At 36.4% G+C, this 25,327-nt stretch overlaps 1 protein-coding gene across 1 annotated transcript; it reads right to left on the reverse strand.

Annotated features, from left to right (window-relative positions):
- Window positions 1-431: 431 nt before the first annotated feature.
- On the reverse strand, window positions 432-24,305 carry hibadha (3-hydroxyisobutyrate dehydrogenase a). Its single transcript, XM_065289505.2, has 8 exons — window positions 24,187-24,305; window positions 23,539-23,699; window positions 23,317-23,426; window positions 21,824-21,945; window positions 9,286-9,419; window positions 7,536-7,612; window positions 2,080-2,236; window positions 432-2,004 (listed from the first exon to the last, which is right to left on the reverse strand). Exons 1-8 carry the CDS (start codon window positions 24,254-24,256, stop codon window positions 1,846-1,848), a joined length of 990 nt encoding a protein of 329 aa, XP_065145577.1. The 5' UTR covers window positions 24,257-24,305; the 3' UTR covers window positions 432-1,845.
- Window positions 24,306-25,327: the final 1,022 nt, after the last annotated feature.

Raw genomic sequence — 25,327 nt, forward strand, 5'->3', positions numbered from 1 at the left:
TCCAGATTTAGAAAGTGTCCAGCATCAGATTTTTTTTTTACAAGCCTTTGAAGCCAATTTTATTTTTGCACATATAAGATTAAGGTCTGAACTATCCAATAACCATTATTTTTAGAGGATTTAAAAAATATTTCCTATAGATTTAAATTTTTTAGATTATCATTATCAAAAATTATCATTACCGCAACATGATATTACATTAAATATATGCATTTACAAACTCATGTTTTCGGTAAAGAGAACTAAAAAGTTGTCTAGGTACTATGACAAACAAAATTTCCACTTTTATCTGGAGAGAAAAAATAAGAACTGCTTACCGGGTAGCCATCTTGAGTGTCACAGTCAATTATGTCCCTTCCAACAATTTTTTTTTTAAATGTTAGTTCCTTTTTAAATGTTAGTTCCTTGATGATTGAAAATTGTTGCGGAGAATGAGAACAGAGAACAGAAGAATGAGAACATTTTTCTTGGACACATTTATATTCCTTATTATTGTCTCTACATTTACCAATGATCACCAAATACTACATGTTTCTTTACTGTAAATGTTTATAGTATAACATGCACTGAAGCTTTTTATTTTTTACATTTTTTAATTATAAATATTTCCATGTTAAATAACCCAAATCCAGACATGTTGCGGTAATAAAAATGTTCCCCTTAAATGTGGAAAAAAACAACAAAATTGGTTTGTATGATTTTGTTTGAAATCATGTGCAAAATAGTATGTGAAGAGATGTTTGTAATTGTATGCTTCTTATTTTGATGCTCTTACTTTACATTTTTTATCAAAATGTTTTATTACACCTCATAAGTCTAATTTCACAAGAATCGCCCATCAGGAACACAAGAAAGTAAATGGCATAACAAATATTATAAGGAACCTTTCATGCAATTGTCAATACTGTGATGCAATCAAACATCCAGACCCGAGCATCTCCTAAAGCAAGGAATCTGAGCTACATACAGTACACTATCAAAAGTCAATAAACAGAGGTCAGCTGCTGACCTTTAGGCGCAAAATCAGTTCATCCATCAATGGAAAGACTCAATTAGGAGTTTAACTTTATCTTTATTGTGGAAATAATTGCCAAAAATATATATATATATTTAGAGGGCACAACATGAGTATTGGCATCTATCTCTCTTAGTATGAGTCTCAAGAGGACCTTAATAAAGAGAGATGCTGAACAATTATTGTCAGTTTCCGATACAGCACCATTACTAGTGTACTTATGTACAGACACATAAGGGTGGTTTAACACTGTTTGTTTAGATGAAAACTTAATTACAGTTGGAAGAAAAAACAAGAAAACTATAGAATATACAAAAATACATAAATATATAAACTGTTTCGTATAAAACAAAGGTCCATTTATTGTAAAGACGTGCAAACTCCAGAAAATGGAGGGAACTACTTTTGGTAAAACAAATTCACAGTTTGGAATTAGTTTAAGTAAACTGATGTACTGTTTGAGGTATGTCTTAGAGATCCTTAAACATTTCTAGCAGCGTTTGTTCACGGTGAGAATAAGGACCACATATCCATTTTAGTATAAAAAAATCAAAAGCCCTCACACGGTCTATGTGAGCAATATAGGATTTTTCTCTTACCATCAAATGGAAAAGAATTAGTGTTAAGTGTAAACTATTGCAGACTAGCGAGCATATATTTGAGTAACAGCAAAACAGTCATACAAACGTGTGAAGAACTTGCAACTAAAGCTAAACACTCATTGTCAACATCACTTTCAAAACAGACACACATGTATATCAACACTAAACTTGCCGATCATGTTTGTTTTGCATAGACAGTGTCTTACATCTGTATTACACAGCACTGTATTACTGTAGCCCCTCCTCCCGTAAGAACTGAAAGACTGAAGAAAAGTCTTTGTTTGCGTAGCCACGAGCACACATGATGCGGTAGATCTGATGTGCCAAAGACCCGAGAGGAATTGGGATCTGGCAATTGGTAGAAGTGCTTTGTGCCAAACCAAGGTCCTGTGCACAGACAGCATAATTATTTGTTAAATATTAATACACATTTTTTTTAAAGAAAAGACAAAGTCTACCTACTTTAGCCATCAGCGTAGTGAGAAATCCTCCCTGGTAGCTGTTTGCAGACGGCACCCCTTCCATGACACCCGGGACGGGGTTGTATGTGTCACTAGACCAACATCTTCCCGAGCTCATGTTCAGAATCTTCGCCAGCAGTTTCGGATCTAAACCCAGTCTGAGCGAGAATCAGAGATAGGTTAAAGGGCGGAGGTCACACAGGCTGCTGACCTTTAGGCCCAGAATCACATCATCCTTTAGTGGGAAAGTGGGCTTGGATAATACAGTATTGATATTTAACAAGAGCTGTAGTTCATCATTTTCCACTCTCTCGCTTGTTGTCCCACACACACAAATGCAGGGGTAATAAAACTCCGACACAAGCAGCTGTCTTATTAACTCACCCCCACCAATTCACCCCTGTAAGAGTAACGGGTGATTTCAGAGCTGCATTTAAAGCAGATCTGACTGAAATGGCCCTCGCTGCTTTGACTCGTCCACAGTTGATAGTGCACTTAAATATTATATTGAGTAACACCCTATGGTTCTATGATGTTCTGCTCTCTTTATGGTTCACATCCCTTTTTTAATGCAAGTCTGTGGGATTTTATTTATACACGTTTTAAAGAATGTCAGGCTCATGTAATTATATGTACTACTACTACTAATAATAACGTAATAATAATGCATTTATTTTAAAGGAAAACACCACCGTTTTTCAATATTTTACTATGTTCTTCCCTCAACTTCGACAAATTAATACATACCTATTTTTTTTCAATGCATCCATTAAACTTGCACGTGGTGAATGTGTTAGCATTTAGCCTAGCCCCATTCATTCCTTAGGATCCAAACAGGGATGAATTTAGCCATTAAAAACTTCCATGTTTCCCCTACTTAAAGTCTGTTACATGAGTAGTTACATGAGTACGTATGGTGACACAAAATAAAACGTTGCAATTTTTAAGCGGATAAAAAATGAGAACTATACTGTATGGCGGAAGAGCACTTAGTTTGCAGTACTTCGACCGCGGCGCACAATAACATCATCACTCCTGACTACTCCCCCTCTGGCTCAAACATCTGCCAATATTACTGCACCCAAGGTCGAAGTGCTGCAAACTAAGTGCTCTTCAAATGTCACAAACACACCAATTGGTTTAATCATTAGTATATAAGTCATATATGTTATTATACATTTTTGTGTATTATTAAACTATACACTGCAAAAAATGACTTTCTTAGTTAGTATTTTTGTCTCGTTTTAAGCAAAAATATCTAAAAATTCTCAAGTCAAGATGCATTTTCTTGATGAGCAAAAAACCTAAGAAAATAAGTCTATTTTTTAGACAAAAAATATAAAATGTAAATAAATTTGTGGATTAAACAAGCAAAAAAATCTGCCAATGGGGTAAGCAAAAAATCTTGAACTTTTTTTCTTAAACACTTAATTCAAGAAAAAAAAAAAATCAAGAAAAATTAGCTTACCCCACTGGCAGATTTTTTTGGCTTGTTTTATCCACAAATTAAACAAATTTGATACATTTTGTCTAAAAACTAGACTTATTTTCTTGCTCATCAAGAAAAAACATCTTGATTTTAAATTTTTTAGATATTTGTTCTGAAAACAAGACAAAAAAAGTAAGAAAGGCATTTTTTTGCAGTGTACCTGTCAAAATGATTCGCAGCAGCATCCGGGTTTCTGTATGTTATTAGTTTTGAGTGGTTGTTATCGGGGAATAACAAACCTGCAAATGTCACAACTGGCCAATCAGAATCAAGCATTCCAACCGAATGCTCTCAGCACGTATTATACGTTCATCAAATACTTTATCCTGGCCTTGGGACATTCAGACCTCTTTGTTGATTAATTAAATGATTGAACAATACATTATGATTTTTCAGCAAAGTCCTTTAAGTGCACAGAGAAAAACTGAATGACGGCGGTGCAAGACTTTTTCCCCGGTTAAAGGAGGTTTACCAAATATATTAGGATATTGACCGAATTTTTGAGGCTTTTACCTTTATTCAGGAAGGAAAGTGAAGAGTGACTGAAGACTTTTTTTACTTTATGTACTTTTGTTAAATACCAATGAAATTACTAAAGTGACATTTGTGAAGGCATTTCAATTACTAAACCTAATAGCCTGATAAAAGTGCTAAAAAAGAAAACAAGTCAGATGCACTTTCGTTTGATTTCACACTAATATTCACTGAGGCCTTATTAAAGATTGAAGATATCAAGGTTATATTTGAACAGAATGTTCTTTACATTATGTAGGATGATTATATTTGGAAAATGTCTGTGTGTTTTTAATAACCTTAAAGGGCTATTATACAAAAATCCACGTTTACAAAGTGTTTGGACATAAATGTTTGTGAACACAACCACCCTACTGTCAAAAAATCCTTCCAACCCTTTTTTTTATCCCCATTAAACCAAAGCAGTCTCATTAGACATGCTGTTTTGATTCTCTTAGCAATGTGACATCACACTGCTAAAGCACCGCCCACAACTGCTGACTGAAAGTCCTGTATTACCATAGTTTCTGCCCTAGGTGAGTTGGATGCTGTCTACTATTTTTTTTTTGTGCTTCTTTGTGAAATCAGATCTATTTTAACCAAAGCATCTCTTTTGTTAAGGGAGCTAAGAGCAATGGCTCATTTGCATTTAAAGGTACACACACACAACAGTGTGTTTTTGCTCCCACCAAAATAGGTGCATTTACGACATGCTATAACAAATTATCTGTGGGGTATTTTTAGCTGAAACTTCACAGAAACATTCAGGACACACCTGAGACTTATATTACATCTTGTAAAAATGAACATAATATATGCCCTTTAAATACACACAATAAAGTGACTTGATTGTCAAGCATGGAACGCATACTCGAAATGTGACCTCTGCATTTAACCCATCCCAGTGAGTAGAGAACACACGCACTGCAAGTACTGAACACACACACACACACACACACACACACCAGGAGCAGTGGGCAGCTATCCTTACATCGCCCAGGGAGCATTTGGGGTTAAGGTGCCTTGCTCAAGTCACAACCTGCCCGCCAAGAGACTTAAAACAGGCAACTCTCGGTTACAAGCCCGACTAGGCTACGACTGAGTAGTGAAAAGTAGTGGCGCTTGTCTCCGAAGACACCACTAATAAAAGCACAACAACAAAAACCGGACAGACATCAGACTGTTTACAGAGACAAAACATTGGATGGCAGTTGATGAGGAAAAAACATTTCAAATAAAAAATGATGACAAAGAGAAAAGGGAAATGTAAGAATGATGTGTAACTGGGCAAAGCGCTGCAGTCTCCTGCTTTAACAAGAACATAAATATGGCCACATCAAGAGCGACCCGACACACATGCGTGTGCGTGCACACACGCTGGAGTAGCAGCGGTGGTGAGACAGTAAAGTGAGCTTTGTAGCTTTTGCAATGTCTATTAAACTATGATGAGTATTTAAAGGCAGTTATACAGTAACTCCACCTGTCTCTCATTCGGCGTGCCACGCCTTCATATGCACAGACTTTTATAAGTCTCTCCAATAATTAAGAGTCAAGGACACAGCTGTGCGTAAAACGTCTATTTCTTTTCGCTTTCTACAATTTTGTCCAACCCATACTGTCTGTGTTTACAGACTGCTTTGAAAATAGTAATCACTATGATGTGTGTGCAACTATGTGTGTGTGTGCAAGCTGTTGGGATACATTGACAGTTGTTTTTGGGGGGTTTTAATGTCTGTAAACAGCCTACTGACTGACCCCGTATCAATCTACTGCGTTGTCTCTCTCTCACTCACTTTCCTTCTTTATGTCTGTGTCTCTCTGTCTCTTGGGGACAACCGGTGACATATGTTCAACATCGTCCCCTTCCCCTCCTCCAGAAACACTCACACAAACCCGTTCTGGGTCAGTGACTGAAAAGGTTACCGCCTCAACTCCAACCTGGCTTCTGTGGTACAACACAAATCACTCTCTCAGCACAAGAAATGAGAGAGAAAGAGGAGAGGAGGTGTCTTGACTGTTAAAATGCTAAATAACAACTCTGTATAACACACGCTTGGCTCCTATGTACATTATCCGAATTATCTGCATGTTACATTCACAAAAATGAAACGTGACACTTTCAAAGGATGCTTGCAGATAAAATTGAGTTGTAAAGTGTGAGCAGGTTAATGCAACGGCAGCGTGTTTAAGGAAACCAGATGTAAGAGTCTACTAGTAAGTTAATTGAATTAAAAGAAATAGAAAAGGAGAGGAAATAAACTACAGGCGTTTTGTGTTTGATCACAGCATTAAAAATACAGACCCCCTCCAAACGACGCATGTTTATGAACGATGCCTCTTGTTCTCATTTTATCTTCATCAAACCCTGGTGCACTCAGAATTAAGTAGTAAACAAGTAGTCTTATAAGCAAACACACGGCCCACAATTTTATTAATGTCTTTAGGAGGCAACAAACTGGTTTATTAGCAAATGTCAATTATCTTTTTAAACATCTGTACACAGGCTGTGTGTGTGTGCACTGGTGGATGAACTGGGAATTTCAAAGCCTTTTCAATCTCTATTCTCCATGTATGTAAAAAACACATCATTAAAAAAAAGAGCTCATTCTCGCTGGTAGCTACTGTTTTAAAGTGTAGACAGCAGCATATGCATGCATAAGTGATGATAGATGGAGAGAGCGAGGAGCGAGAGAGGGAGCGGGAGAGAGCACGCAAGAGAGAAAGGATATAACTGTCTTTTGGGGACACCTTTCCAAGCGAAACACCACGCATGGCCGGAGATACCCCGCGCTCCTTATGAGATCAACAAATTAGACAGAGAAATAGACAGCGTGACGAAGATTAGAGAACAAAAAGAACAAGAGATTCTACTTGAAGGGTGAAGTTATAAGAAAATGTATCAATAATTTTCCGTAGTGAAAGATTAATTATCTTCCTATTCTCAAATAGGCCAAACTCACATTCTTTTTACATTGTTTACATGCTGGTTGCAGCATGAGATAACTGGCTGCAATGCAGTATGGGAGATTAATGGCAGCCTGGAACCAAAGGCATCTAAATGAGTCTGTATAAATGTATATGAGCATGCACAGGCCTGATATTCCCGAGAAGAGGTTATGTTATGTGTTATGATTCCACAGCTGCAGAGGAAAAATGAATATACATATCAAATGTAGAGAGGATCTTCGAGAAACGTAGACTTAAAATCTGTTTCTCTCAATAACAAGGGTCAGTTGGAGCATGTACTCCGTAGTGCCCATGCCAATGAGATTAGTTTGAAAATGCTTTCCATTTACACCATAATATCCCATTTTATAATCAATAACAATGGTAAGAATGGCAATTTAAACCATAAAAAAATCTGTACCCTATTGTCATTAATCAATATTTTAAACAAACAGTAAACATAACACTGAATAATTTTTGCCAACAATTTCCCATAGTATGTCTTTTACCTAATTCCAAGGTTCATGGTCTCTGCCGTACCAATCATGCCAATTGCCAATAGCATGTTGTTGCAGATTTTTGTTGCCTGAAAGAAAAATTAAATATCAGTTCAGGCACAATAGTTGTTCAAAGGAAAACACCACCGTTTTTTCAATATTTTTTTATGTTCTTACCTCAACTTAGACAAATTAATACATACATTTCAGGGTTTCCCGCAGAAAATTTGTTAGTCAAGGTGGTAGTGTTGGGTGGGTGGTCAGGGCCTAGGGCGTGCCAATCAAAGGGGCGGGGCGTATGCGTCATGATGAAAATTTAAATATTTTAATAAAATAAATAAATAAAATATTTATTTTTAAAACACTAAAATAAAATTTAATTTTGAAGAAACTATGACAAAAAATGAACACATACTAGATTATTAATTAACTTTAATGTTTTTAACAGATACCTCTAATGGGAATAGCTGCGTTATGAAGTGAAACTAAAGGGTTAATAAACACAAACTAAAGCAGATGTTGTAGAACGTCTGGCGAACGATGATAGATGGCGCAAAAATGGTAAAACTGATTATTTCCCACTATTTATTACATTATCTTAAAGGAGTGTAACTGTAGCATGTAAATAATGCACATGAATAAAGTGAGCAAGAGCGCTCAACAATTATATCTAATCAACAGGCACGTAAAAAACCTAGCTAGCAGGTTGCTCAAACAACAAAATCACCAGCTAACTTAGACTTATACAATAACAGGCTTAAATAAACCCAAACCATAAGTCCACTTACAGTTCTCACGGACACGCGTTTTATCAACTGGCTGTCCTCCAGACATGACGGAGCAAGTCTTAACTCATTTCGGCCGTGTGGTGCACGTGCACGCTCGCAGTGTGAAGCACGTCGGCACTATTCTCAAAGATGTTTTATCAACTGGCTAGTTATCCTCCAGACAGTGACAGTCCGGACCACGTCTTTCTCATTTCGGCCGTGTGGCGCGCGTCCCCGCATGCGGTGTGATGCGCGTACGCGCTATTCTCGGAGATAAACTTGGCGGCCTTTTGTGCAGCAATTTTTTTTTAAGGCGGTAGGGTTTCCAAGCTTAGGCGGGCCGCCATAACTGAAATATGCTGCGAGAAACCCTGCATTTTTATCAATGCGTGCACTTAAACTTTGTACAGCGAGTTGTGAATGCGTTAGCATTTAGCCTTGCCCCATTCATTCCTTAGGATCCAAACAGGGATGAATTTAGAAGCCACCAAACACTTCCATGTTTTCCCTATTTGAAGACTGTTACATGAGTAGTTACACGAGTAAGAATGGATCCCTAAAAAACGCCATGTTTTATTTTGTGCAAATAAAAAATGAGAATTATATTGTATGGCAGAAAAACACTTAGTTTGCAGCCCTTAAAATCTTTTTAGTACTTGTGTAACTACTCCTGTAACAGTCTTTAAATAGGCAAAAACATGGAAGTATTTGGTGGCTTCTAAATACATCCCTGTTTGGATCCTACGGAATGAATGGGGCTAGGCTAAATGCTAACACATTTATGATGGGCTGTACAAAGAGTAACTGCAAGCATTGAAAAAAATAGGTAAGCATTAATTTGTCTAGGTTGAGGTAAGAACATAGTTAAATATTGAAAAACAGTGGTGTTTTCCTTTAAGCATTACAGAACTGTGAAGTTCATAATACAACATAAAACATAGCCCTTCAGCATTTCTTGGAGATCCACTCAAATTTGTGATCGTCAGCGTATTTACCTGTCCAGTTCCCACTTGGCCACAGTACACTACATTTGCTCCCATACAGGTGAGGAGCTCCTTGGCAGCATTAAACTCCACCTCCACTCCACCCACCAAGAAGGTAAGTTTAGCCAAACTGGCAGCACCAACACCTAGACAAAAAAACTCAGCCTTATTAAAACATCTCCTCAATATTAATGATTATCAGGTACCAGATGGTAATACAATAATGTGCTTTGATACATACAGTATATATACCATGGTAATGATGATAGTATCATGGTACTGTTTACTATGGTACAGTACTTTTAAAAAATGAAATTAAAGCTCACATTCTTTCTGATCCCATTTTTACATCCTAGTTAGTGTGTAATGTTGCTATAGTAGCATAAATAATACTTGTAAAATGATAAAGCTCCAATGCCAGGCGATTATATTTTCTGTAACAAAATTTGCCTTTTAAAGACTACAGTGAACAGCCAGTTTGGACTACAGCCCTCTACTTCCTGCTTTAATGACGTCACTAGAATAGTTTTTTGACTAAACTCCGCCCACAGGAATAGATCAGTCGCCAGCTAAGCTGCTATCGAATCACAACACACTAAACAAACTACACAATCAGAACTTATAACGTATTTCTAAAGGAGGGACTACATAGAACAAGGAAGACATCAGCCCGTTTTGAGGACAGTGAAAACAGCGCTATACAGATGAGTAAATTGTGTGAAAAATACCACTTTTTTACATGTGAAACATGAACACATGTTATATTGCGCACTGTAAACACAATCAAAGCTTCAGAAACAAAGAAAGAACGCGACCTTTAACCAAAGTATATATTTTTTGTATGCGTTTTTTTTCCAATCATTTAACTTTGTTCAAAAAATCCACCCTACACTACTTATAATATTATAAAGTCATCCTTATCACTTTTATGCAATAATTTCTGTAGATCTTAGCTATATGACATAATGCTGCTGCTAATTTAAGTTAAGCAGGTCAGGCTTTAGTCAACTGTGTATGTGTGTGTTTTAAAAGAGAGGAGGGTATTAATAAGCTGTCTGGCACCAGAGGGACAGCATTTGAGTGTTTGCCTTTAAAAGGCGATTGTCCAAATCATCCTTCACAGCTCTCTGAGGACAAGAACCCATTGTCCTCCTCCATACAAACACATACACTGCGTACGACAGCTGTGCCTGAAGCGACACTCCGCCCCCTAAGTGAACACGCCCCCTGGGGTATGAGTGACAGCTCTAAGAGGTAATTAACTTTACACTTTATCATGTTCAATTAAGCGCCACGCCTTAAAGAGGACCAAGCATGGCCAATCACGTTAAAGCGTGCCATGTTTTACATGGGAGGGGTTCTTTTTAAGGCTGCTGACATAGATATGTGTGTCCGGGGAGTTGCCCGATTATAATGCAATTAAAGCAGTAAAATTGGCCTGAAATTTGTTTTTAACACTAAAACCTCATCTGCTGCACTAAAATCCCCAAACTTGCATATGAATAGCAGCATATAAACATGCATCCATTTTGACATCACACAATTGAATACGATAATCTAAAAAGCATAGTTTTGTTTGTGTCGACACTAATGAATAGGCTGTTCATACTGAAAAGCTAATAATGCTTTAGTTAATTATTAAAGACAGGGAAAAGAGCTGATGCAAGACAGACAGAGCGAAACGTAAAGCGAAATAAAGGAAAAGAGAGACTTTATGACTTTCCCTTTGGTCTGTATTGATTTTTGCCGTACTTATCTGTCATCAATAATTCTCTCATTAGCTCAGCGTGTCTGTCATTTCCCTTACGCCACATACACACACAATGAGTAAACATGTGCGTGCCTGCCTAGTTAATAATATAAATGCAAGTCAGACATGTAAGACCTGTCAATCAAATCAATTCAATGATGTGCCAATTCATTAATCTAATCATATTTTAACAAATAAAACTCAATATTTATCAATATTTCTAAATTAACACATTAAACTGACAGGACTAGTACAAACAAAATGTGCACACAGAAAAATAACAAAAAAAAACTGTGTTGGAAATACACAAACATTAGATTAAAAAATTGCAGAATCATAATTTCTTACAATTTAGATAATTAATAATAATATAAATAAACTGTAATATTTTAGTTTCCAACATGAAATTGACTGCTACAGTACATGCACTGTAAAAAAAAAAGATTTGTTGGTTCAACTTAAAAAAGTTAGTTACCTGGTTGACTTAAAAATATAAGTTAATTCAAAAAAGTTAATTAATTTAAAATGTATGTAAAAATTGTTGTGTCAAATAATATTTTTAAGTTAAATTAGCTCAAAATTTTAAGACAACAAGGTAACTTACTTTTTTAAGTTACCCACTTATTAACAGTGTAAGAGAACATACAGTACTGTGCAAAAGTCTTAGGCCACCCCCACCAGACTTGTTGTTTTAAAAGTTTTAATGGCCATCCCTATTTATTTTTCAATCCATTTTATTAAGATACAAACAGAAAATACAGAAAAAATATGTACAAAAAATTAATTTTTCAGGACTAAATGTCTTCTTTAGGCATCGTCTGTGTTTAGTGTGACCTCTCTAGGGACTAAACACATCTTGAGCGTTTTTGAGCAGAATGAAGTAAAAACACAATTTTTTTTTTATTAGAAATTAGGATTTAATTTTATTAAGGTTTAAGAGATCCTGCAGTTTCCTGCTATTGCTTAAGTGGAAGGGGAGTTTACCCTTAAAACTTGACAAATCAGTTTACATTTTTACAGTTTTTAATACTATATACACATTTCCTGTATTTTCTGGATGTATTCTATTAAAGAGACTAAGAAATAATTATAATTGATCACTATAACATTGCAAAAACAACAAATCTAATTGTGGCATGGTGGCCTAAGACTTTTGAACAGTACATCCATACATATGTTTTGTATCAAGCACATCATCCTCAATATAACATTTTTAATTAATTAAAATATTAATTAAATATAACTTTTTTTTATAAAGATTTAAACGAGAAAGCACTATGGAAAGCGAATCCGTAAAAATGAACATAAATTAAAGCTGAGCGAGATCTAAGCAGTTGCTTGTGGTGTCAGGTACCACGCACTCTTTCCGACGTCTAAAATGTTCACATAAGCCACTGAACGCTTTAAGCAATCTTGAAACATTTCATTAGTGGCCCAGTTACATTAAAGTACATTTGTGGATACAAGCTACAACACACACACAGTTGAATGAGATGTTCATATGAGCCTAAACCACCTCGTTGAGCTTAAAGGTCTATGGGCCTTTATTGTGTGTTAACAAAAACCCCAAGAAACCTTCTGTCTTCTTTCTACAAGCTTCTATAACTGCTGACAGTAATAAAGACCATACATGCCACTTTTTCCAGCCCGCCCCACCAGACACACGCACAAACACTTGTCCTTTTTGCGATCTATCAGTTAGCCTCCTGAGCTGATCGATAACTTTTTCTTTGTGACTGTAAAAAGACCAGCATTGATCTGAAAGAGACAATGGGGATTCAAAGGCGATTGTCTCTGTAAATGACTGCGCTGGCAGGGCATTAAAGAGATCTCTAGAGAACGTTCTTATTGTGTTTCCAATAACAGAAACACTGCTGTGAAAACATTAGGCAAACCTCAATAAAATGCTCTTTTTTTTAAAGGCGTTATCAGAGAATGTCGATTCGTTCATTTTACAATCAAACCTATACTTGTCCATACTGGATATACAAGCAAATAAACGCACACAGTCCTCAAGACGCCTAAACTTGTTAGTCAAAACGAATTTTGATAATGCAATTTTGTCCGTTTCTCACGGAACGTTGGAGTAACGATTTTGGCTTTTGATGCAGTGGGAACGCTGATGTTGGTTAACAGTAGAACAGAAACAAAAAAGTATTTACTAGCTTCATGTGGCAAAACCTTATAATTACGACCAAGAGCAGATATTTTCTCAAACAAATTAAAAACACCAAACAAACGTAATCATTTTTTAAAGAAAAAGCACACGAGAAAACGGTTCATATGCCAGCAGTGCTAATGTGGTGTTCTGACAGGTTCACAGAGGCAAAACGGTTTTACGAGCCACCACAAAAACACGAGATCGCAAGCCTTCGCACGGTCACATGAGAGAGAGACTTACACAAACAGTAAGAGCCATGTGCTATTGGATTAGCTCATTATCTTCATCATTCCGATAAGCGGGAGTTTAATCACTGCGATACCCAATCACTGTGTCCCTTTAAGTGTGAACAAGTGAGGAATGATCTGGAATCAATGTTTTCACAGGGCCTGGGATCATCTGTATATTGGCTCATAAGGGTGCAGATTAGTAGATCTTCACACATACAAATGTTCCTCTAACCGTGCCATCATCAGCATTTTAAAATATCAATAAAAGAGGACTTAAAAGCTATTTAACGACACTGATCTTTTGAACACACACACACACACACACAAAAAAACTTCTGCCATATAAAGTGTCTGTTTAATGCAGGAGATGGGATTTGGCTTGGATTTTGAGTGACAGCTTCTCAACAGGGGGCATAAATGCATACCAGATGACACTGGAAAATGATGGACAGCTTATAGTATGGCAATCATATACATGCCATAGACATTAAAAGAGGTTCTTAAAATGTCTTCTCACCTTTAGTCTGAATATTCTTTTTCAGCTCAATCAGACTGGACAATATAAACAACACACGTAGACTGCTGTAAGGGGCTTGGTTAGACAGCTGCTATGGGTCTATTTCCATCTGGAGTTCAGGACAGACACCGACCACCCCCTGCACACACATGCAAACACACACACGTCTCCCAGTCCCTGGCCTTCCCAGCGAGGATCTTGTTATGCTAATTCTTCTGTCACTTACCTATCTATCAGCCCGTTTCTTCCTCCCCCTTCTGCTCTGGCCAACAGAGGGCAGAGATATAAATGAGTGCACTGGTGGTGCCCCAAAACAGCGCAGGAAAAGCTGATCTACATTAGGATATATCTGGCTTAACACCTCTCCGTTAATGATCTCGTTTCTGGGCAATCGGAAAACCAGATTACCTATCGTGTACAGCATCTGCTGTCCCTTCAGGATAGTAAATTAACAATTATAAGTGAATAAATAATGTTGACAGTCTAAAGGACTCCATTAACACTGTAGATATGAAAAATGAAAACTCACACACATGCACAAACAAACAAAAGCATGGACAGAATTTGATCAGTTAGCGGAAGCAGGTTAGGGTTAAGTTTAACTGTACAATTTACGGTTATTGAAACTTAACACAAATGCAAAGAGAGATACCAGAAGAATTTTTGAGGCCCAGTTGAAGAGTAGGGTTGCATAACGATTAATCGCGATTAATCTATTGCAGAATAAAGGTTTTTATACTGTTTATAATAACTTTGTATAAATAAATACACACACATGCATGTACATATATTTAAGAAATGTATACATGTGTATACACTTTTGTATATTGAAGTAAAATTTATATTATATAAATATAAATACTTAAAATATAAATTAGGGTTGTCATGAAAATCGATTAAAAAATATTCTCTGTGATTAATTAATCTAAATTATATTAAATATATTTTTTCTTAAAATTATAAATGCGTATTTACATCATTAGTATTTCACAGTTCACACAAATATATGAGATAAACAAAAAGCTTTATTCTGCGATAGATTAATCGCGATTAATCGTTATGCAACCCTACTTACTAGCTTCTCCAAATAGATCATTGATCCTGTAAGAAACTTAAAATGACACTAAAAAATTCTCATAGTCTTTTTTAATAGTGCTGATAAGGACCTGATGGGTGAAGGCAAGATGACGGCTACCCCATCAAGACAGCAAATCCATGCAGTCTATCAGAGGCAGTAAAGCCGAGGAGAAAAGACAAAAGGCTAATTTCTAGGGCTGTTTATTGGCAAGTATTTCGTGATATGATACGTTTCACTGATAAAAGTTTGCGATGCAATATGTTGCGATTCATTGCGATACTTTGAAACAGGACAGTCTTTTAGGAATATAACAGGATATAATTTAGGAAAGCTGTCATTGAGAACACATCACCATATGCAAACCTGTGCTATCTACTGGTGGAGATGTAAACTCCAAACAAAACAAATGGCATGAATCTTGTATGATTTTTATTTTTAAAATATCAATACTGCATTATTGAGAGTCGATACAGTACTGTAATACTCAACTTTCAGGATGGGCCTAAATTTAAGTCGAGGTAAAGACTGAAAAATAAAAGCAACCAGATGAAACTAAAGGGAAGGTTGACAGCCGCACGCGAATACAGTCAGCGACTGTGTTACGCAAATACACATTATGACTTACGTACGTTAGTAAGTACCACACATGACTTGAGGTTTCTGCATCGTGAGAGCAACGTACCGACGTGGCCAGGCAAAACACAAGCAAAAAACCAGATTCAAGCCCAGTCCCACCACACACAAAACTGTGACACAAACACTCTCTAGCACAAAGAACCAAAGTTTTCCCACTGTGAGGTTCGCAGTGAAAATGAGCGACAGTGTGGCCGCAATCTCAGCAAAAACCAAGGAATGTGGGTAATTACTGTTAACTAGCAGAGGACTTGTTAGACGAGGCAACGGCCACACTGCCCACGTTTCAGAGCGCGTGACGTTAGCCGGGGGTTTGTTGTGAGTCCAATTCTGCAACGGCAGACAGTGAGGTTTGTGCCTTTGACTTTATTACAAATCTACGCAAAAGAGGACAAAGAGAGGGAACGAGAGAGCGAGAGAGAGACAGAGAGGGTTCGTTTTGTCACTTTACGAGTGTATTATTTGAGAAACACATTCTTATTTGCCAAACCTTAGTGACGCACAAGAGAGAGACACCAAACCGAGAGTATAAAATTATATCAAAAGAAAATTAAATCAACAACAACATGATTTCACACACATGCAAATTTGGTCTCCCACAACTGAGACCATATATGAGAGGACAGATGGTGGGAGATTGCTGGGAATGGACCATCACACATACCATGGCGTAATGATGGCTGGAGTGCCACCTTCTGGACAGCTAAAAATGTCATTCTGTGCTGTGTTCAGAATAAGGTCTATTAAATGCTCCCCATAGACCTGACAAGGCCTTAAAGGTGCTTGTTCAGGGTATGAAATAGAGTTATTCCTGCACTACTGAAGCATCCTGTCATAAAGAAAAAGTGCACCTAAATAAATTTACTCACCCTTGTGTTGATCCAAACATGATTTGCTTTATTCTGTGGAACACACAAGGAGATATTCGAATATCATGATGCTTGTTCAGCCAACACAGCTGTAAAGCCTCATAAAATTGTTTATAAACACACCTTAGAGACTATGGGCCAAGACAATTTATAGAATTGTTAAACGAAATCCAATTCACATATGCACATATTCAAACCTAGCATAATGAAAAAGTCTGACAATAGTAAAAAAAAAAAATTATGGTGATTTGTGAACCAATATTGACTAAGTAAGGGCATGTCAAAGATTCATCAATGTAAATTCAATTACTAAATTCAATCTTTGATGCTTTATTAGCCTGGATTTCATCGACAGGGTCACATTTTTGTTATTTTTTTGTTTGCTTTCATTGAGTGAAAAAGAAAAGTGTCAATTTTTAAAAAATATTTCTTTATTTGTATTCCATGGAAATACAGGATCAATGAGAATAAATTATCAATGACCATATTTCCGTAAAATGTTTTATTTGATTTTAATATTTTTGTTTATATCTATGTTTGTATATGATATGTGACCCTGCTTGTGAAGGCCCAGCTAAAGTCCTTTTTTTTAGATTTGCTGTTTTCTACAAAAATCATCCTACATAATATAAACAACATTTTAAATATGAAAATATAACCTTGATATCTTTAATATTGACTAATTGAAAAAATTGAAATCAGTGCAATGAAAAGGTTAAAATAAATTTTGAGACTTCAGCCTGGTTTTTACAGACAGGGTCACGTCATTTTTAATGTGTTTTGTAACACAATTGATCTGACTTGGCTCAACTTGACAGTTACTGTTACAGTTTCCTGTTAAAACTCAAATGGCAAACGTATATTAATACTAATCTCACTCGACATGCATTCAAAATGATATAATCTGAGGAAATTGCTATAACGGTTAGAAGGTTTAGATCACAGTCTAGTCCAAGGGCATGGAGACATTCACCTTTTTATAGCCTAGTCCACACACAGGCCCTTTAAAACCGTGTCTGTGCTACAGACGCCACTCAGTAAACATACATCCAGCAAACCTTTAATGCTTAAGAAGTGGGGAAGAGTTGTGCAGCTTAAGCATGTGCAGTTTCTCAGCTCTTTATGGCCTTTTATCTACATGAAAGGCGCTGGCACTGGGAAAGCCAACATTACGGCTCCATCAAAGTGAAAGCTACTGACAGCGCTGTCCTCCATTATGGCTCAGGCCATTAAAGGCCTTGTCACAGAGCCTTCACAGAGACTGCATAATATAACAGCTGGGTGTTTGTGTTTCTTGAAAATCATGGGGTTTTTCATAACAATTTACTTCATAAGAAACAATTTGGCGACACGGCCCATTAAGGATTCCTTTAGGAAAATTAAATTCTGCAATTCTTTCCTCAAATCTGCACCACAATTATAAGCATTGTACAGAATGTACTGGTCACGTTTTTCATGTAATTATAAAGACTGGGACTTAAAAGTACTATTAAAGTACCAAAAAATACGACTTGTGCGCTGCAGTATATGATCTAAGCGATAGACAAAATTGAATTAAATGTAATAAATTATTTATTTAAAATATTTATATTAAAGAATTGACTGTCATTGACATTTTCTGTAAATAACATCTTAACTTTGCATTTATTTATCTATCACACATAGCAACTGTATACTCTAAAAAGACTTAAAACAAAATGAACAGGTACTATGAACTGCCATTTTAGGGCTTTCGCGATCATTATAAAGATCGACAAATGCAGTCTCCTTTCATTGCATTTGCACTGAAACAAATTGATGAATACTTTTTAAAACTTTTGTGTACATGTTTGAATGACATAAGAGCAATATTCTTTCTGGATAAACTCTTCTGTTGATCCATTCTACACCTACATATAAAGCATCTCTTTTACACTTAGATTGTAAATGTGGAAAAAAATCCTCAAAAAATTGGACCAAATTAAGTAGGGATGCACTTACACTGTATGATTTTTTGGGCCCGATACCGATTTAAACAGACAACTATTGGCCGATACTGATTTTAAACACTTGTATACAATACTATACAGTTGTTCTATTAGCTAGTTTATTTTTGCATCAAATTATTTTTACTGAACATGGATTGGATCTATTTAACATTCAACTGACCAACATAATACAGTCTTGTTCAAAATAATAGCAGTACAATGTGACTAACCAGAATAATCAAGGTTTTTAGTATATTTTTTATTGCTACGTGGCAAACAAGTTACCAGTAGGTTCAGTAGATTCTCAGAAAACAAATGAGACCCAGCATTCATGATATGCACGCTCTTAAGGCTGTGCAATTGGGCAATTCGTTGAAAGGGGTGTGTTCAAAAAAATAGCAGTGTCTACCTTTGACTGTACAAACTCAAAACTATTTTGTACAAACATTTTTTTTTCTGGGATTTAGCAATCCTGTGAATCACTAAACTAATATTTAGTTGTATGACCACAGTTTTTTAAAACTGCTTGACATCTGTGTGGCATGGAGTCAACCAACTTGTGGCACCTCTCAGCTGTTATTCCACTCCATGATTCTTTAACAACATTCCACAATTCATTCACATTTCTTGGTTTTGCTTCAGAAACAGCATTTTTGATATCACCCCACAAGTTCTCAATTGGATTAAGGTCTGGAGATTGGGCTGGCCACTCCATAACATTAATTTTGTTGGTTTGGAACCAAGACTTTGCCCGTTTACTAGTGTGTTTTGGGTCATTGTCTTGTTGAAACAACCATTTCAAGGGCATGTCCTCTTCAGCATAGGGCAACATGACCTCTTCAAGTATTTTAACATATGCAAACTGATCCATGATCCCTGGTATGCGATAAATAGGCCCAACACCATAGTAGGAGAAACATGCCCATATCATGATGCTTGCACCTCCATGCTTCACTGTCTTCACTGTGTACTGTGGCTTGAATTCAGAGTTTGGGGGTCGTCTCACAAACTGCCTGTGGCCCTTGGAACCAAAAAGAACAATTTTACTCTCATCAGTCCACAAAATGTTCCTCCATTTCTCTTTAGGCCAGTTGATGTGTTCTTTGGCAAATTGTAACCTCTTCTGCACATGCCTTTTTTTTAACAGAGGGACTTTGCGGGGGATTCTTGAAAATAGATTAGCTTCACACAGACGTTTTCTAACTGTCACAGTACTTACAGGTAACTCCAGACTGTCTTTGATCATCCTGGAGGTGATCATTGGCTGAGCCTTTGCCATTCTGGTTATTCTTCTATCCATTTTGATGGTTGTCTTCCGTTTTCTTCCACGTCTCTCTGGTTTTGCTCTCCATTTTAAGGCATTGGAGATCATTTTAGCTGAACAGCCTATCATTTTTTGCACCTCTTTATAGGTTTTCCCCTCTCCAATCAACTTTTTAATCAAAGTACGCTGTTCTTCTGAACAATGTCTTGAACGACCCATTTTCCTCAGCTTTCAAATGCATGTTCAAGTGTTGGCTTCATCCTTAAATAGGGGCCACCTGATTCACACCTGTTTCTTCACAAAATTGATGACCTCAGTGATTGAATGCCACACTGCTATTTTTTTGAACACACCCCTTTCAACTAATTCAACTACTTGTCCAATTGCACAGCCTTAAGAGCGTGCATATCATGAATGCTGGGTCTCATTTGTTTTCTGAGAATCTACTGAACCTACTGGTAACTTGTTTGCCACGTAGCAATAAAAAAATATACTAAAAACCTTGATTATTCTGGTTAGTCACATTGTACTGCTATTATTTTGAACAAGACTGTACGAGAGGCACAAAGTAATATAAAATATGAGCTTTTTTGTCTTTTTCTGAGATTTTGAAAAAAGCCCAGACCACAGACATTCTCCCAAAATACTCTTACTCTAACCGCATGGCTCCCATGAATGAGTAATCTCTTACATGATAACCTACATGATTTACTTTTTTTCATTGCAGGTCTGACAAACTATAATTTGTACAAATTTTGTTTTGGGAAGGATCAGTATCGGCCTTTCTCATGCTATTGCCGATATGCCGATGGTTTCTAATTCATCTAAAAACGGCAGATACATATCGGCGGTCGATACATCGTGCATCACTACGTTTTAACTATTTGATGACAGAATAAAGATTACAGGGTTTGGCATTCCAAATAGCATTCAGCATTGTCAGTTGGCCTATCAACGTCAATTTGTGTATTGGATAAAATAGTATCCTAACACTAAAACAGGGGTTTTCAAACTTTTTGTGTGTGTAGACCACTATTTGTAATCAAGAATTTTCGCGGACCACCTCATAATACTCATAATAAAATATGTCTACACAAAGTCATGAATTTATCTGCACTTCTAAATAGGCTTACTAGCACTAAAACTGGTCTTCACATCAGTACAACAGATTCTTAAAACATATTCTTAAAAAAATATATTTTTTCTTAAAAAATATATTCTTTTATATTTTATTTTGCCTTTACACGGACCACCTGCAGTACCCCCACGGACCACTAGTGGTCCGCGGACCACAGTTTGGGAATGGCTGCACTAAAAGTCAGTTCAAGTTACTCCCATGGACTTACAAGCATTTGTGATAAGTTTTATACATTAATAGTAATTCTTCAGTTGCTATAGGAGGTGAATGCGTTATGTGACTGTATACACAAGCCACTAAGTTATCAAGAGTAGGTAAAACTTTTGCTACAGTTTCAGCAGCAACAACATAAACAAATGGCTTTTGTGGACTAAACACAACATCCGGTAGTCTTCCACATAGAATCAATAACAGTAGAGTCCTTTTACAGAAGTTTATTTCTGATAACAAGGGTAATAAATGACAAGTAAATTACCTTATATCATATCTATCGCTTATCAACTATTACACTGAGCTAATGTTACTGTGTAAAATTAATGTATGCAATGCTAACTACAGATCCTAACCTCTCTGCACAGTTGTGATTCATTCTCGTCATCACCCCTCGTCTTTAGCAAACCAAATAATTTTATTTAGGTGCGTAAACTCGACAACACGTTTGCATCCGATGAAACCATCTATATCACCAATGAACTACTTTCACCCATTACACATGGGTAAATAAAATGATCCAGAACATTTTTAGCAATGTTAAAACTATCTTTGAATATACCGAGCACAATAAAGCGAGAATGACACAGAGAGAACAGAGTTTAATTATTAAACAGGTAACCACACTGTAATTAAATCTTCACTCAACCACTTCCAAGAAACCTAAATAATGTGATCTGTCAATCAAACCGAGTGCGACATCATGTCTATGGTATCAGTGGGTTGTTCATACCTCCTGCCACTGGAGCATCCATGTACACCGCACCAGTCTTTTCAGCAGCAATAGCCATCTCCCTAGATACTGCAGGGTCTATGGTGCTGGAGTCGATGAGAAGTGTGCCCTTTTTTATTCTCCTGAAGAAAGATTAATGTAACTGTCAATAGAGTGCTGCAGGAAGATAGTGGGATTCTGGTTCAAAAAATAAGATCTGTGCTTAACAAAAGTTTATGACACTTACACGTTTTGTCCAACAAGTTAGTCTTCACATATAAACATAATTCAGCTTTTTATATTTCTAGTAAAGGCATTTACACTTACACTAATTACGACTATTCATCTGTAAATATTAACTTGAGGGAAAAACGTGCAAGTGTCATAAACTTTTATAAAACAAGAAGTCAAGAAAAAGCTCTAACCTGTTGTGCAATAAGATGTATACAACAGTCTTTACACATTTTACATATAGGGGTGGTTTTCCTGGACAGGGATTAGCTTAAGTCAGGCCTAGGCCTTAGTTTAATTAGTAAATATAACTAGCTTTAACAAACATGCCTTACTTAAAACATTACTTGTGTGCATTTTGAGGCAAAACAAAGGGCACTGATGTATTTTAAGATATGCAAGTTGTTTTCAGTTTGGACAGCTCTTACATTTATTTTAGTTTAGGACTAGTCTGATCCCTGTCCGAGAAATCGCCCCAATATCATCTAACAATAAAAAGGTAAAGGCATAGTACAGTATTTGTGTTTATAGGCAACATATTTATATTTTGGGGTTAATCGACCCCAATATTTTTAATCAAACCTCAAATTTTAAGTAATTACATCACACATTCATAAATTGAAAGTGCAGAAACATCTTTTAAAAACTTTTGATGAATGGAAAACCTTCACTAAACAAGTTATATACCATCGGTGCATCCCTATTAAATATTGTGAGTAAATGTTAGGAAAATGTATGCAAAAAGTATAAAATGGCATTACATTTATATTGGCCATATCCATCGTTGCCATGCTTGAAGTTTTTTTTTTGGTGACTTTAAGATTTTACAAAATTACTAGATTTAGGGAGGGGCAATTTGACATGTCTAATTTATCTAACCTGCATTTTTTTGGAATGTAGTTCAAAACCGGAGTACCCGGAGTAAACCTACGCTTACACAGGGAGAACACAGAAAGACTTCCTGACCCAGCCGGGGCTCGAACTGGGGACCTTCAGTGCTACCCACTGAGCCAGTGTGTCACCCAGGATTACTAGATTAAGCCCAGACCAAGACTTATCACACTGCTAGTTAAACTTCTTTCTGGGAAAAACTCTTTAATTTTGGATGGGTCTCAAATCTTATAAAAGACCCTGACAGACATATGCTTTTTACAATATATTCTATCCAAATTACAGCATAGTAGTCCTGCCATATTGCAGGATATCATATTTTTAAGTGTCTTCTAACTTTAACAATTGATTCCGGGAGGGCAGCATTAAAAACTTTGTTTAATTTAACATACTTAAGTATCCCATTTGGTCCCGTGTAAACTTCTATGACATTGGGGCTGGATGGCAGCATGGTGATGATGCGGTCTGCTTTTTCTGCCACTTCAGCAGGGCAACCCAGGATCTGTGTGGAAGAGCGAAGGCAATTAGACTCACATTTAGCAATGTGTGTGATCTAGTTACAGAAACAAAGTGCAAAACATGAAACTACAGCAACTGATTAAAGAGTAGTAAACCTGTGCTCCCGAATCCTGGAGTTCTTTACAGGATTCTGGGAAGACATCCGTTGCAATGACAGGGTATCCATGCTTCAGTAAGTTCCTAGCCATGGGTGTACCCATGTTACCCAGTCCAATAAAACCCACTGGGGTCTTAGAAGCCATTGATCTACAGGATGCTGAAAAAAACACTTCATATGTTTAAGAAATACACATGCAAGAAAAGTTCTAATCTGCATAAAACATTGCATTTATATGGAAAATACTATAGAAAAATCTTTTACAGTGAACAATAAACATACGAATTAAAGAAGAACTTTGTGATCCAGTTCAATAGGTTCCTAACTAAATATCTGTAACAACGCCTTTAATGTCTCGTGGAAAAACTCTGTAGTGTTTACAAATATATATTGACCAAATGAGGCGAAAGGTAATAATCTGAACTTTACGGTTTACAGTACATACTTTGCTAAGTTACTTCTCAAAGTAAAGCACATCCATATTACAATGTAAATAAATCCCAGTTGTGTTGCACAGCTTGTACACATTTTCAATAGGATGCTCAAAAAACAATATTTCAAATTAACTGATTGCAATGACATTTGTGACGCTTTGTTCCCCTTAATCTGTTTAAAGAAAATTCAGTACGCATACGCAATAACATACCCATCATAATGTCCACATGTCTAGAGCACCTTTTATAGAAACTCCAGTTCCCTCTTAACAAGGCGGCCATGCTCACTTCCCTTGACCTCAGTGCTTCACTGACAGACTCAGGAACTCAGGGGGCGTGTCCTATGAGTGACAGAAAAAGTCCTCCAATAACTGACCATCTCATGACACTGTTTATGTTGTTTAAGTAACTGACTTTAATTAAACTACAAATTCCGGTTACAAACCACTGATCTATATAAATGACTGGATTGCGCATGACGTCACACTTGTGAAGCCACTGCGCCGCCATGTTGGTATACCCAAACGTTCTATTAAATCAATGGACGTTATCAGATTTTAATGATAAAACATCACTTTACTCGTCTTCGTTTTAATATGTGAAGTTACCCTGTACATTATTACAACACAAACGTTCAAAGCATGTAAATAGTTATTTACTGAAAGTTGTACATTTTGCGTTTTAATCAGTTATTATACATTCATCTTTATTACAGTATCAGATCAGCAGACAGACCGTAGCATATTTAGTATTAATGACAATAAACGTGCTCATTCTGAAATCTAAATAAATAACCATGCTTTGTACCGTATGTGCATGCAATAATTTGCTAGTTTTGTAATTATGTTACTTACAAGTTACCTAAACTTATTTAGAGAAATAACGCTGAAAAAAAACTTTATTTATACCCGTGTCATTAACAAATGCAACAGACGCACTCACCTTAACGGTTTTTTATAAATCCATTATCCTGCCCGATTAAAACATAAACATTGCAAATAACACCAGAATTAACAAATAATTAAGGTACACATATCCTAAAAATTAACCTTGTGTAACTGATACGCTGTAAAGGGGGTAAATTTTGATCATGATTTTGAATGGAAGTCAATGACGCTCTCTGCCGGTTGGGTATACCAAGATGGCGGCTCGAACTCTGCGCTGGCTTCACGTCACGCAGTTACATCAATCGTTCTATGCGCAATCCAGTCATTTATATAGATCAGTGTTACAAACCTATTTAAAGTATTCTAAATATTTCATTCGTTTCCGTTTTTCCTTAAGTTATTTATTGTCTGTATTAATATCTATTAATTGCACAACATATGCGCTACATAAATACATGTGTTTTAT

The sequence above is a fragment of the Paramisgurnus dabryanus genome, chromosome 19, assembly GCF_030506205.2.
Source record: "Paramisgurnus dabryanus chromosome 19, PD_genome_1.1, whole genome shotgun sequence".
Lineage (NCBI taxonomy): Eukaryota > Metazoa > Chordata > Actinopteri > Cypriniformes > Cobitidae > Paramisgurnus > Paramisgurnus dabryanus.

What these genes read in the sequence shown, in the direction of transcription:
- hibadha (XM_065289505.2), bottom strand. Translation starts at nt 24,256, where the DNA reads ATGGCCGCCTTGTTAAGAGGGAACTGGAGTTTCTATAAAAGGTGCTCT. An exon ending in TCCAGGATTCGGGAGCACAG is followed by an intron (nt 23,427 to 23,538) that starts GTTTACTACTCT and finishes TCTTCCACACAG; the next exon opens with ATCCTGGGTTGCCCTGCTGA. An exon ending in GGACCAAATGGGATACTTAA is followed by an intron (nt 21,946 to 23,316) that starts GTATGTTAAATT and finishes ATCTTTCTTCAG; the next exon opens with GAGAATAAAAAAGGGCACAC.